The sequence below is a fragment of the Pygocentrus nattereri genome, chromosome 13 (genome assembly GCF_015220715.1).
Source record: "Pygocentrus nattereri isolate fPygNat1 chromosome 13, fPygNat1.pri, whole genome shotgun sequence".
Classification (NCBI taxonomy): Eukaryota; Metazoa; Chordata; class Actinopteri; order Characiformes; family Serrasalmidae; genus Pygocentrus; species Pygocentrus nattereri.
Window position 1 is genome coordinate 35,456,103 of NC_051223.1, and position 14,013 is coordinate 35,470,115.

The following is a 14,013-nucleotide window of genomic DNA, read 5'->3' on the forward strand; positions in this document are numbered from 1 at the left end:
CAGAACAGGAACTAAAGCAAAACAAGAGTTTCACAGTGATGGTTTAATTTAATGCAACAAACTAAAGATGATGTCACAGCACTCAGGGGATTGAATACCTTTCAGTCCTAACAGTAAGTTTGACAGTAAGTATTACAAGAATACTTTAAACACAGTTTAAAGTTGTGTACCTCCCCCATTATAAACAATGGTTTTGAAGTTATTGGATGGGTCTGGTGGTCTATTATGGAAGGCAGTATATCTCTACATCTATGTAAAATATCGGATATCAGCAGAATTCTCACATCTGTGCATCCCCAGTGTAAATGCATAAGGTGTGAGCAAGAGATGGACTGTGTGTGTGTGTGTGTGTGTGTGCGCACATGAAAACAGCTCCATCATCAACTGCCTCACACGTGTTAACATGAACACGGTTTTCAGTGTAAACTGCAATAACCAATGTGAGATACTATTACAAACTGAAAATGTGAGGACAAGAAAGGAGGTTGTCAGCTGACATACATGCACGTGCAGCCAGAGTGGAGGTGATGACGTGTTTTTGCTTGATTAGTCAGGATGGAGGACAGAAAACATGCCAAGATATCACTGGTTAATATAATTTTTTTCACTGACAACCAAACGTCAAACAGCATTTTGTATCTAACGTTGCTTAAAGGCATCAAGTTTTATTCTTTTGTTTTTATTACTAAGTAAACAAAGCCTTTCAGCATATAAATCTTATATTAAGACAAATATGTACAAGATCCACTTGCAAGCTATAGTTATATTTTAGCTGGACTTCCATATATAAAAAAACACCTCTCTTACATTCTGTCTAACTTCTATTGTTTCTTCTAACATGTGTTCCTGCAGGTCTTTATGCTGCTGTTCATACAGGACAGCCCATCTGTACATCAACCAATCAAACTGGCCAACAATGAGCCTTAGAAATTATGTAAACTCCTAAACATTGCGAGTCTACAGCGTGAGCTCACCTTGCAGACCCTCTGCAGGACCTCCAGTTTGCGCATGATGGAAGATATACATTCTGAAAATGTGGACTGAAACAGAATACAAAACACTCTTCCTGAGAAATTGGGGATTTGAGACAGCTGAAAGAGGAACCTGGACAAAAGAAGAAGGGGGAAGTTATCACTCAGCAGCGATTACTTAATAGGCCATACAACTGCTGACTGTATTTAATACTGTAGTATTCTTAAACTCCATAAGGCTATATAAGGTTTCGCATTAGTGGAAATTAGCTAGTTGACCCAAACTGGCACATCCATGTTTGCAGTAATCCTTATAAACTATTGTCTGAGCGAATGAATGATGAACAGAGAGAAGAATCTCACTGCTCAGGCTTGTCCAGGGGTTTGGCTCCATCCTTCTCCTTCGATGATTTGATGTGCTTGTCGATCTTCTCCACCTCGTCCGGCTGCGCTCTCTGAAACAAAGCAATTTTAACATCACGAAGGAATTTATTCTACACACTAAAATACATCAGATATTCCCTAATACAGATATTCAGGGCTGATTCAGGTAATCAATATTTTATACTTTACAAATGCTGATATTAGGCTCAGAAGCATTAATATCCAAATGACAGATTAAAGGGACAGAAATATAACAACAACTTTGCTCCTAAAAAGACAGTCACGTTTATATGCAGCGTGATTGTTAATAATTCGACTAATACCTCAATCGGAATAGAATGTCCATGGAAACACCTCATTCAGAATAGACTAGTCCGATTGAGGCCAATTGTAATACAATTTCTCTGTGATTGAATGAGGTGCATAATCCTATAAATAATTCTTTAAATACAAGAATAATAACCATGTAAACATCTGTATCTGATTACATTCCCAACTGGAAAGTTTAAGTCTGTTCTGCATGCGTCGCGTCACAGAGAAAGTTTAGAACATTCAACACGGCGGGAGCAGTAACTGGTCAGCAGAGGAGACAAGGTTTATGCTCTGATCTTTAAAAGACGGCGGTGGGCCGGACGTCCAGCTTGCGTGTCTCAGAACACGACGTCTTCCTCTCAGCCTTCTTTAATAAGGACAAGTGAAGTATGTTTTATTGAGTCTGGCATAATTTTAAAGCAATTAAAAACAAGCACTGCTCACTGCTGCTCATCTCACTGACTGGACGTGATGCTGGTTGTCATGGCAATGTCTACACTAGGTAGTGCTCTATGCATGCATGTCATTTTGGATCAAGATACTTCTAGTGAGCATGTAAACTGAGATTTTCCATTAGATTGTTAAGTAGAGAGAGCAGATAAACACCTCAGTCTTAATCTATGATCAGAATGTGTTCAATCAGATTGGCAAAAGTCTTTGCATGCAAACTCAGCCAATGGTGCGTAATTCAGGCCCATTATCAGCACCTAATATCAAAGCAAACCAGTTAAGTAACTTTATCATTGGCTTTCAACACAGACCAGGCAACTACAGTGCTATAATAGCACAACATCATCGGCATGGAATATAATTTTAAGCAACTATTTAATATTTGTAATTATTTGTTAAGTTCAGTACTGATAACGTCAAGTCATACAACATCTGCAGTTTGCTAATAACAGGCCAGACAGACATGTTATGAAGTCCTAAGATTAATAACTAGCAAAAGTTCCTGGTATGTGGGCCTTTATAGTTTGAATAATCATTCTGAAGCAGAGAATGTTGTGTTTTGTTGACTTCATGATCGTGCAAGGAAAACAAGCCGTCGTTGGTCCCTGCAGGAAACCCCACAACCCCATAAACCCAACAGAAAGCTGCACAGTCTAAAGCATTTCCTCCTCTGTGAGTCCTATAGCACGATACAAAGTGTGGTCAGAGCACAAGATTGTGGAAAATGTGGCATAAAAAAAAAAAAAAAAAAAAAAAAAAAAAAAAAAAAAAGTCAAATAGCCGCAGTTGACCAAGACGGAGATGAAAGAAACGCAGACAGACATGCAGACATTACTGTGGTCTGCACAATGCAAATGACTGCATTCTAAAACAAACTGTGGGGAGACCCTAAGATCTCAGTTTCTATTTATCTATCTAAATCTTCCTCTCTTCCCATGGTAAAGAAACAGCTATTGAAGTATGCATTACTTCAGAAAGAACACAAACTAATAACCATCACAGAGTCTCAACTACAGAGCAATTCTAACTAGTTTAAAGTAAAATGTAGCATGAAGTCTGACAATGTTGACCAATTCAACAGACAATTTTGCTTTCCTGTAATCTTCCATCAAAACGTAATGACTTTCCCACCCAAAAACGTCTTTTGATCTGTCACTACGCACTAGCTGGTGGAGAAAATAGCATTAACCAACATCCTTTTATCTCCCACATTCACCTCCCTTAGACTCAACTCAGACACTCCCCGTTACAGTGTATAGAATATTACTCAGCAGCTGCTCCAACAGCGCCCATATCAGACTTGATAAGGTCGGTTCCCCACTGACTGTTCGCCAGTCCTGGTCCACCCTCGGACCACCCAGATTACTGTCCTGCATACAACTTCTAACTAGTTGTTAGGCTCCCCAAACAGATTTTAAATGCACAGAGACTTATTTTAAAAAATACTGAGAAAAATTAAACAGAGGAAAAAAAAAAAAAAAAAAAAAAAAAAAAAAGACTAGGCCTAATGTTCAACGATTTTATAGAAAATGCTGCTAAGGAAGGAAGAAAAAATAAGTAAATTGGACTATGAGTGGAAAATAAGCGATGGTAAGTGGAATTTGTCTAATACCACTGGTGGGCCGCCCGGAAAACACAGAGCAAAACGCCACTGGACCGCCAGCTCTGCCATCAGCAGGCCAACAGCGGTCCGCTACCCTCTTGTTATCTGGGAACCAAGTTGTGGAACCGGAGTACCCAGAGGAAACCCATGCAGACACGGGGAGAACATGCAATCAAAGAATAATAAATACATTAATTTAAGAATCTTTCCTGTTCATAATTTTTTGTTTAAATTAACCAGTAGTACATTGATGGTACTCATAACTTCAGATTGCCTGCACGGGCACAGCGACATTACATCGCTATTTAGGTATAAGGGATGATATCGTAATCATACCACTACTGATAGAGGTTTAGATTTGACTGATATTTCAAACAGATATTTAATGATGTATTTGCTGAACTCCACTAGAGAAGAATGTTTAAGTCACACTGGGTCACTCTGGCAAAGAAAATATGTATTGTTAGTAATTTATCTGCATTATATTACAGAATCCCACAGAAATAATCCTCCTGTAATCTAACAAACATGACATTTCTCTGGAATGCTAATCCAGGTAGACTTAGTCCCAATTTCTATATTTCATAAATGTTAACATTATGCACACTAATCTGCTAACTTCTTACATCGCTAAGATTATTACACAGCAGTTCCACTGCTTCACAGCCCTGTGGTCGGGGGGCGTTATACGACACACTGGCCATGGTGACCATAAGCTCGTATGCGGCTGCTCCCATTCTATGGAGATTGAGATCATACAAGCTCTGTGTGCAACTAAACTACTGTGTCAGCAATGTGTGCATATGACAGTAGCTAAATTCACTAATCATAAGGGCCGTTTACTCTCGGGCGTGTATCTGTCTCTGTAGGTGAAGCTCAAAGCTCCAAAGCTCAGCTAAACTACTGCAGAAGGAGCTTCAGCATCCACTAGTGACGAATGCTGAAGTCTGCAGCAGGGACAAAATGACGGAGCCCTAAAGCCGACCGTTCTTCATCCTTCAAACAGCCTAATCAATCACGTTAAATGGTGGGCTTCTCCAGACTTGCAGAGAGAAAGTAAACACCTCCGTAAACAACCCTCTCCAACATCAAACAGACTGTGCCAGCAGATCCACACACACACACACACACACACACACACACACACACACACACACACACACAAAGACAGAGAGAGAGAGAGAGAGAGAGAGCGCGAGAGAGAGAGAGAGCGCGAGACACAGAGAGAGAGAGAGAGAGAGAGAGAGAGAGAGAGAGAGAGACACAGAGAGAGAGAGAGAGAGAGAGACACACACAAAGAGAGCGAGAGAGAGAGCGAGCGCGAGAGAGAGAGACACACACAAAGAGAGCGAGAGAGAGAGCGAGCGCGAGAGAGAGAGACACACACAAAGAGAGCAAGAGAGAGAGCGAGCGCGAGAGAGAGAGAGAGAGAGAGAGAGAGAGAGAGAGAGACACAGAGCGAGAGCGAGCGCGACAGAGACACAGAGCGAGAGAGAGAGAGAGCGCGACACAGACATAGTGAGAGAGCGACACAGAGAGAGCGCGAGAGAGAAAGAGAGAGCGAGAGCGAGAGAGAGAGAGAGAGAGAGAGAGCGCGAGAGAGAGCAAGAGAGAGCGCGAGAGACAGAGAGCGACAGAGAGAGACAGAGAGCGACAGAGAGAGAGACACAGAGAGAGGGGGAGAGAGAGAAGAAAGAAAGAGGGGGAGAGAGAAAAGAAGAAAGAGGAAAAAAGAGAGCACAAAAGAAAAAGCAAGAGAGTGAGAGAACAGACAGCATAAGAGATGAGAGAAGCAAGAGTGATGGAGAGAAAGTCAAAAAAGAGACAGGTAGAAAGGGACGAGAAGGACAGTCAGTGAGCTAAAAAGAAATGAGACAGGTAGAGAGAAAGAATACAGGAAAGAGAAAGAGAAATAAGTGAAAGAGGCTGAAAGAACAGAGCACAAAAGAATTTAAAAGAAAGGGAAAAAGGAAGCAACATAAAAGACAAAGAGAGAAAAGGAAAGAAAAAGAGCAAGAGTGGGAGGACAGTAGAACAGAGAAAAGCAAGTGATGGAGAGAAAGACAAAAAAGACAGGCGGAAGGAGAGGAGGACAGCGAGAGCTAAAAAGAAATGAGAGCGGTAGACAGAAACAGAGAAAGAGTGAGAGAGAAATGAGTGACAGAGGTTGAGAGAAAGAAGAGAGTAAAAGAGACCCGGGAAAGGAGGGAGGGAGGGAGGGAGGGAGAGGACAGCGAGAGCGAGCGAGAGACGAGATGTAAATGCTTTGGTTTACAACGTCGGCTCACGTTTCCACCGTCGGGCCTTGGATGTCGCTTGTGTGTGTACACACGTTCCAGACGTTCTGTGTTTTTCTGAGAGTGTGACAGGGCGTGTGTGTGTGTGTGTGTGTGTGTGTAGACGTGTGAATGTAAACTCTGGAAAAACACTCTGCTGCATTAAGCTCCATCACTGCATCAATCAAAGCCTCAAAGCTCCAAGGCTCAAACGCCACATAACTTCTCCACACTTCAAACGGCCGCATCAAACGAGCTGATTAGCATTCAGCTCACTCCACCATCTGTCCGCAAGGGCACGTTCTGCTCTCCCGACAACAACTCGCACTGCAACTACTGCTAATGGGAAGCAGCCTCTCACACTTTAAAGGCATATTTCTGAGAAATCTCTCATTTACACTGTTTCCCGTTAACCCAACTGCAGCCAAACCTCACAAATATGTTCGGGGTCTGTTTGTAGCTGATGTAGCTAACAAACAACAGAAGTGTATGCAAACTAATTAGCATCATGCAAACAGCATGCTTAATTGGTCAGACTCACCCCTCAGACCACGCTGTGTTGGTGAATAGTTATAGCTGACCATACATGTGTAAAAGTTTGAGAACGCTTGTTCTAGAGCAGGGGCGTCAAATTCATCCACTAAAGGGGACAATCAATCTCAACAAATCCCAGAGCCAGAGGGAAAAAGGTGCTATAACCCCTACCGGCCATCGTTAAAGGCACTTGTAGACCTTGAAATATTACATGAATGACTGAAATATTCAAAAGTTTTAAATGTCCAAGAGTTTGTTCTTTCAAACCTACCTATTTGCTTGAACTACACACCTGGTGTCCTTTGTTTGCTGAGAGTTCATTAATACTTGTGCTCAGTTTCTGAGCAGACATTTTTTATATTGATAAAACTGCAGCTGAAGTGCAGCTAGTGTCTCTGGTGATTTGACTGGTGTGAAATTTCATAGAACTGTAAAACTGAGGTTGAACCACAGTCCCATAGATTGTTGTAAGGGTAGGAGAGTCAGAGCACAATATGTTGCAGTGCATGCTGGGGACTGTAGTTGTGAAACAGGCTAATATTAAGAGAAAATACTTTTGCAGGCTGGATAGGATGGTGTCGCAGGCCTGATCTAGCCTTGTGTGTTGCGCTCTAGGACCCATGTGTCAAAGAGCTTATAGAATACCTTCATGAAATTGTGTCCATGCATTCATATTGTTCTATCCATGGTCTGAAGGATAATACAGAACTTCTCAATAGACTTCTCAGAAGCTGGATTAATATTTAAATAGATTGTCTATTTAAATATGCAGATAACATCTTATTCACATGTCTACATGGTTTTTATTATTAAAATGACAGTATTATTATTATTATTAAACTGACCTCTGCAAAAAAAAAAAAAAAAAAAAAGGAAATTAGAAAATGGATAGCTCCTGTTCTAAAACCTGATTGGCCAAGACAGGTTCACTTTAGTGATAAAATGCTCAAATGTTCAGCAAATATTCCTAACATCTGACTGGCTGAACTGCATTTGAAGTTGATGTAAGATATTCAATATACACACTCCACTGACCACCTCACAACAGCTGAATTCTGTATTAACTAGGCAAGTTAGTAAAAAAAACATTGCACTGTAAATGGATTGGATTCTCAGACGGCCCACCAAAAGGTACTGACCGGAGACATAAGGATGCTGCTTTGTTTAAACTGAGGCCAACAACATTCTTTTCAGCTAAAGACAGCAGAGTGTCTCGATTAAAAGACAGCCGTCTTTTAGTATTAGTATTAATTTTAGTATTAATTAATAGTATTAATTTTAATGAACTTTTAGTATTAATTGAAGGATTCAAATGTTGTTGGTATTAAAGCCTGCGTGGAGGAAATGAATGTGAGGCATAAGCTGCGTTCACATTACCAGGTTGAAGTGGCACAAATCCGATTGTTTGCCCTAATGTGATTCAGATCTGGAAGATTGACAGGTGGATTGGTGCTGGGTCAGCAATGATGCGGGCTCTTGACCGGTCTGTTGTGGTAAAGAAAGAGCTGAGCCATAAGGCAAAGCTCTCGATTTACCGGCCGATCTACGTTCCCCACCCTCGCCTATGGTCATGAGCTTTGGGTAATGACCGAAAGAATAAGATTGCGAATACAAGCGGCCGAAATGAGTTTCCTCCGCAGGGTGTCTGGACTCTCCCTTAGAGATAGAGTGAGAAGTTCGGTCATCCGGGAGGGACTCGGAGTAGAGCCGCTGCTTCTTCATGTCGAGAGGAGCCAGTGGAGGTGGTTCGGGCATCTTGTTAGGATACCTCCTGGACGCCTCCCTCGGGAGGTGTCACAGGCAAGTCCACCCGGGATGAGACCCTGGGGAAGACCCAGGACACGCTGGCGTGACTATATTGCCCAGCTGGCCAGGGATCACCTCGGAATCCCCCCCGGGGGGCTAGTGGAAGTGGCTGGGGAAAGGGAGGTCTGGGCCTCATTGCTTAGGATGCTGCCCCCGCGACCCGAACCCCGGGGAAGCGGAAGGTGATGGATGGATGGATGATTCAGATCTGATGTTTTCAGGGATGTCGACATGCAAATCTGATCTTTTCAAATCCAACCTAAGCCACTTTCATGTGCTTCTAGATCAGCTATGTATCCAATTCATGGCCACACGACCTTATTCTGACTCTCAGATCAGAATTCCTGTGCTTTTTTTCCCCACTGCACATGCACCAACATTCAGCGTTATCACGGCAGCAGCGCCAGAAGGTAAAGCCTGTAAACAATGGAAAAGCAACACCTCACCTTTTTCTCCTTAATCTCGCTCTAATAATGAACACTACGTGAAAGAGTCAGACATTAACCTGAGATCTCATCACAAAAGTTAAAGTCTGAAGGATCCAAAATGATACTGATGAGACTGATGTTGGAACTATTGTTACACTTTTTGGCTTTGAAACGTTTCAACAAAACACCACCTTGGTAAATGTTAATCATCAGGAGAGGTCGGTTACTCTGGGGCTGTGTGGCAGCCAGAGGCACAAGAAACGTCATGCAGCAACAGACTCAGGAAAAAAAAGGCATAAGCCATCACTGGGGCAGGAACCCTCTTGTCAGTGAGGTGGTATCCTCAAGGGTACATCTCAGTACCTTTTTCCAGGGAACAGAATTGTGCCACAATCCACTGAATTTGTTTTCTAAGGTGTACTGACTCCAACACACCCAGTCTCGTCTCCAGGCCTTTTCAGAATTGCTCCTTAAAACCACTGCTGTACCTTTGAGGGAACATTTACAATGCTTGTACCTTGATGAATGGAAAAACGCACCTGAACAGAACCTTTATTTCTAACCATGTAGAGGGAAGAAAGTGTTCTAAATATCAACAAATTCTAGAAGCTAATGTCTCAGTCAGCGAAGAAACTGAAGATCAAAAGAAGTGGGGCATTACAAGACCCAAAACACATGAAAATCAACCTTGAGCTACTTCAAGAAATGAAAGATTAAGGTTGTGGAATAACCTTCAGCATCTCCAGACTTCATTATTATTGTAAATCTGTGGTTAGATCGCAAGCACGCTGTGCATGCAAGATCACTTATGAATATTTCTGAAGTAGAAGAATTCTGCAAAGAAAAGTGGAAAAAAAAAAAAAAATCAAGAATAGAAAGACTTCACTGGCTACAAGAAACATGTGGAGGCTGTGATTTCGCTGCTTATTTAAGACTCTTTGGATGAAATGGTGCCCCAACTTGACACATTTGCACATACGCACGTGTAACTATTTTATTTCAACTTTGCATATACTGTACATTTTCTACTTTTACTTTTTAATACTGTTTTTAAAGTTATTTTTATATTTTCTTTTTTATTCTACTTCTTCCAATTAGTTCATTTAAGCAGATTAAAAGAAAAAAAAAAAAACTTCAAAATTTGCAAAAACGGCAAATTTTAGTTTGTTCTGTGCAGAGATGATAACTCACTTCACACACAACGATGGCTGCCAAGCTTCTTTATTTTATTATTTCTGGGTAAAAAGCTCTATTAGTTTTAGCCTAACCTTAAAACACATTACACAATTCACATGAATTTGTACCGTGTTGATCAGTGAGTAGTTTTTGGTATTAAAGGGGAACTCCACTGACTTTACTAAATTATTTAATCATTCAATGGCGTAGATGTAAATCATTGAGTGGTTCTGTGTGAAATGCACCTTTTTAAGAGAAAGGTAGAGTCAGAATTGTTCATTGTAGCACTAGGAACCAGACAGCCGAAGCATTTAAAGGCTCTAAAAGCTACATCCCATTAAGTTATTACACAAAATGATAAATGCGTTTATACCCATTACATTGTTTTGTTATAGTTTTGCTATAAGCAAATATATCCAGCTGTTCAACACATTAACGGCGGGTGAAAACACATGGCTGTTCAATCCTTTGAACTTTGTCGCGTTCCGTAGTTTGTGTTGCTTGGTGTTTTATTCAGTGAATGCGCCCGAATGTGAATTTGAGGGGGAACAGAATCGGATAGAACACCTACACCAGCTTTTGTTTAGTTCATTTTTCCTGTTTTCTTACCTAGTTTTGGAAGATGGCCAAGCATGCGGAGGACTTTGATTAGATCGGTTTCCAAAATGTCCTAGAGCTGTATCGATTAGAACCAGAACAAACAAACGACTTGTGAGTTGACCGCTTGATCTCTCAGCAGCTTTTGACACAGTCAACCATACGATCCTTCTGGACATCCTCACCAACCTTGGAATCACTGGCTATGCGTGGAAGTGTTTCAAGTCCTATCTGGAAGATCTCTCTTATCAGGTAACATGGAGAGGGTTCACATCCTCTCCATGCAGGCTCTCCACTGGTGTCCCACAAGGCTCGGTCCTGGGTCCTCTTCTCTTTTCTCTTTACACTAGCTCTCATGGTGATGTAATATCTTCTCATGGCTTCTCTTATCACTTATGCTGATGATACTCGACTAATGGTTTCTTTCTCACCCTCTGACACAGGTTTCCAGTCGCAACTCGACATGTCTGTCTGACATCTCTTCATGGATGGCAGCCCACCACCTGAAGCTCAATCCCAGCACGACTGAGCTTATATTCATCCCTGCAACTACAAGTCCTCATCATGACCTTGCCATCTCATTCGAGAACTCTGATTGTTCAATCTGTAGAGGCAAGAAGTCTTGGTGTGACTCTGGATGGCCAGTTATCGTTCTCAACTCGCATCACGAATCTGACTCGGTCATGCAGGTTTCTCCTGTACAACATCCGGAGGATCCGACCCTTCCTCACCCGAGAGGCCGCCCAGGTGCTAGTGCAGTCTCTGGTCATCTCAAGGCTTCACTATTGCAACTCACTCATGGCTGGTCTTCCCATGCAGGCCATCAAGCCTCTGCAACTCATCCAGAATGCAGCAGCACGGCTCGTCTTCAATGTGCCCAAGTTCAGCCCGTCACCCTACTGCTGCGCTCCCTTTACTGGCTCCCTGTAGCTGAACATATCAGATTTAAAAGCCTAATGCTGGCCTACAAAGCCAAAAATGGACCAGCCCCTACCTACTTGATAGCAATGGTGGAATCTCGAACTTGACCACGAGCCCTTCGAGCTTCGTGTACAGCTCGGCTTGACCCGCCATCCTACAGGTGGTGGAATGAACTCCCACTGGCTGTCCGAACAGCAGAGTCTCTTGCTGTCTTCAAACGCAGACTGAAGACTCATCTCTTTACACAGCACTTAAATGAGCACTGAATTATAAGCTGCACTTATTTTATTGTATCGCACTCTGTATTTTAGTTTATTGTATTGTATCTTATTGTTATTGTATTGCATTGAATGCCACAGAGTTCTGCGTTCAACTCTGTTTCTATTTCTCTCTGTGTCTGCAGTGACATTTGTTTCTAGCAGTATCTGAGCTCAGGACTGTCTTTTCTCTAACCTATTGGTAACTAGCAAAGATACTTTCTCTAGATAGACAAAGAACTTGTAAGTCGCTCTGGATAAGAGCGTCTGCTAAATGCTGTAAATGTAAATGAAGGGGAGAGGAAGACAGATAATGAGAATTTAACTAGTTTACCATTATCAGCATGACATGTAAAACCTTAAGACACATGCAAGCTCACTAGTCATTTTGGATAGCACATAAAACAGATGTAGCATAGAGATATGGACGTCTGGCTCCCTTATACTATAACAATGAACAATTTTGACTAGGTTTCTCTAGAAAGGTGCATTTCACACCAAACCTGAATGATTTTGTTTACACCCAAACAGTTGAGTGATTGAGTAAGTTTGCAAAATCGGTGGAGTTCCCCTTTAATAACTTTATCCTACCATGTTGTCATGCTTGAGCTGACCGCTAACCCACATATCATGCGAATTCATGTTAGAGCTGCACAAAGAAAACTATAGTGAATCATGCAAGTCACCATTGTCTAATTAGAGAAAGATAGCCATATTAGACTCATTGCTCCAGTGGGAAACTAAAGAAACAAACTTTAGACACCAAACATGTCTTGGCTGATCAACTACATTTGGGGTAAGCGGAGGGGATCTGCGTACCTTTGATTTCTTTGCCAAACTCTCCCTTTAAAGCTCTCTGAGTTCAAAATGTAAACTTCACAGTAGATATCAAAAGACAATATACAGATTCAACCATGCGGGTCGGACTATTTGGAGATCGGTGGGCCGATATATACACAGCGCATACATCCCGAGACGGCACCATATGCTCTCATAAGGGGCTGAAAAAACATTATAGAAAGATCATTGGGTGCATTAAAGCTAATTGGCCTTTTCCAGTGTCTTACGCTCTGTATGTTTTTCTTTTTTTCTGTGGACAGAACAGGTCTGGTTTCTATAATTATTGAAGGAGCCGGCCAGACACAAACATCTTAACGATTCTCCCTGAACAGTCACATTACTCTTAAAGAATCCAGAGAGAGAGAGAGAGAGAGAGAGAGAGAGAGAGAGAGAGAGAGAGAGAGAGAGAGAGAGAGAGAGAGAGAGAGAGAGAGAGAGAGAGAGAGAGAGAGAGAGAGAGAGAGAGAGAGAGAGAGAGAGAGAGAGCGCGAGAACAAAATGTAAAAGAAAGGAAAAGAGGAAGCTACACAAAAGAGACAAAGAAAAGTAAGGAGAAAAAGCAAGAGAGTGAGAGACATAAGAGATGAGAGAAGCAAGAGTGATAGACAGAAAGCCAAAAAAGACAGGTAGAAAGAGACGAGAAGGACAGTGAGGGAGCTAAAAAGAAATGAGACAGAGGTAGAGAGAAAGAATACAGGAAAGAGAAATAAGTGAAAGAGGCTGAAAGAAGAGAGCACAAAAGAATTTAAAAGAAAGGGAAAAAGGAAAAGCAAGTGATGAAGAGAAAGACAAAGAGAGACAGAAAGAAGGAAAGGAGAGAGAGAGAGAGAGAGAGAGAGAGAGAGGAGAAAGAGTGGGAGAGACAAAAAGGAGAAAGAGTGGGAGAGACAGAAAGGAGAAAGAGTGGGAGAGAGAAAGAGAAAAGATATAGTGGATGAAAAAGCAAGAGAGAAAAAATGGACAGAAAGGAAAGAAAGAAATGTGCAAAAAAGAAGGGATCAAGGACAAGAAAGGAGAGCAAGAAAGAGAAAAAGGAGAGAGAAAGGAAAGAGTGAACACAGAGGGAAGAGGGAGAAAGGTAAAGGAAAGAGAAGAAGGAATGAAGAGAGAGAAAGGAGTGAGAGCAAATGAGGGGAGTGAGAGATGGGGGAAGGAGAGATAGTGAGACAGGGAGAGAAAGAAAAAGAATGTGAGTGAGGGAGAAAGAAAGTGAGTGCGAGAGACAGACGGAGCAAAAATTCCTGAAGAGCAATTAGGGATCTTTATTATTACTCCAGTATTTCTCAACTTCGTAACCAGAGTTTTGCTGATACAAATGAACTTGTGACCATAATTTGATGACCACTGGTTCTGTAAATGTCCCCTCCTCCCCTGAAATGAGGTAATGAGGTCCACTTCTGAGATTTGCATGGGTTTATCTAACAAAAACAGTCAGAACCTGTTTTCCAACCTCACTAT

General features: G+C 41.8%; 1 protein-coding gene across 1 annotated transcript in view; it reads right to left on the minus strand.

The window, feature by feature from the left end:
* The window catches only part of fmn2b (formin 2b), a 136,485-nt gene that overhangs the window by 45,348 nt on the left and 77,124 nt on the right, over nt 1-14,013 (minus strand). The window contains exons 12-13 of the mRNA XM_037544306.1: nt 1,335-1,426; nt 975-1,104 (exon numbers count right to left, since the gene is read on the minus strand). Coding sequence (XP_037400203.1) covers nt 975-1,104; nt 1,335-1,426 — 222 coding nt within the window. The remainder of the gene's footprint in view (nt 1-974; nt 1,105-1,334; nt 1,427-14,013) is intronic.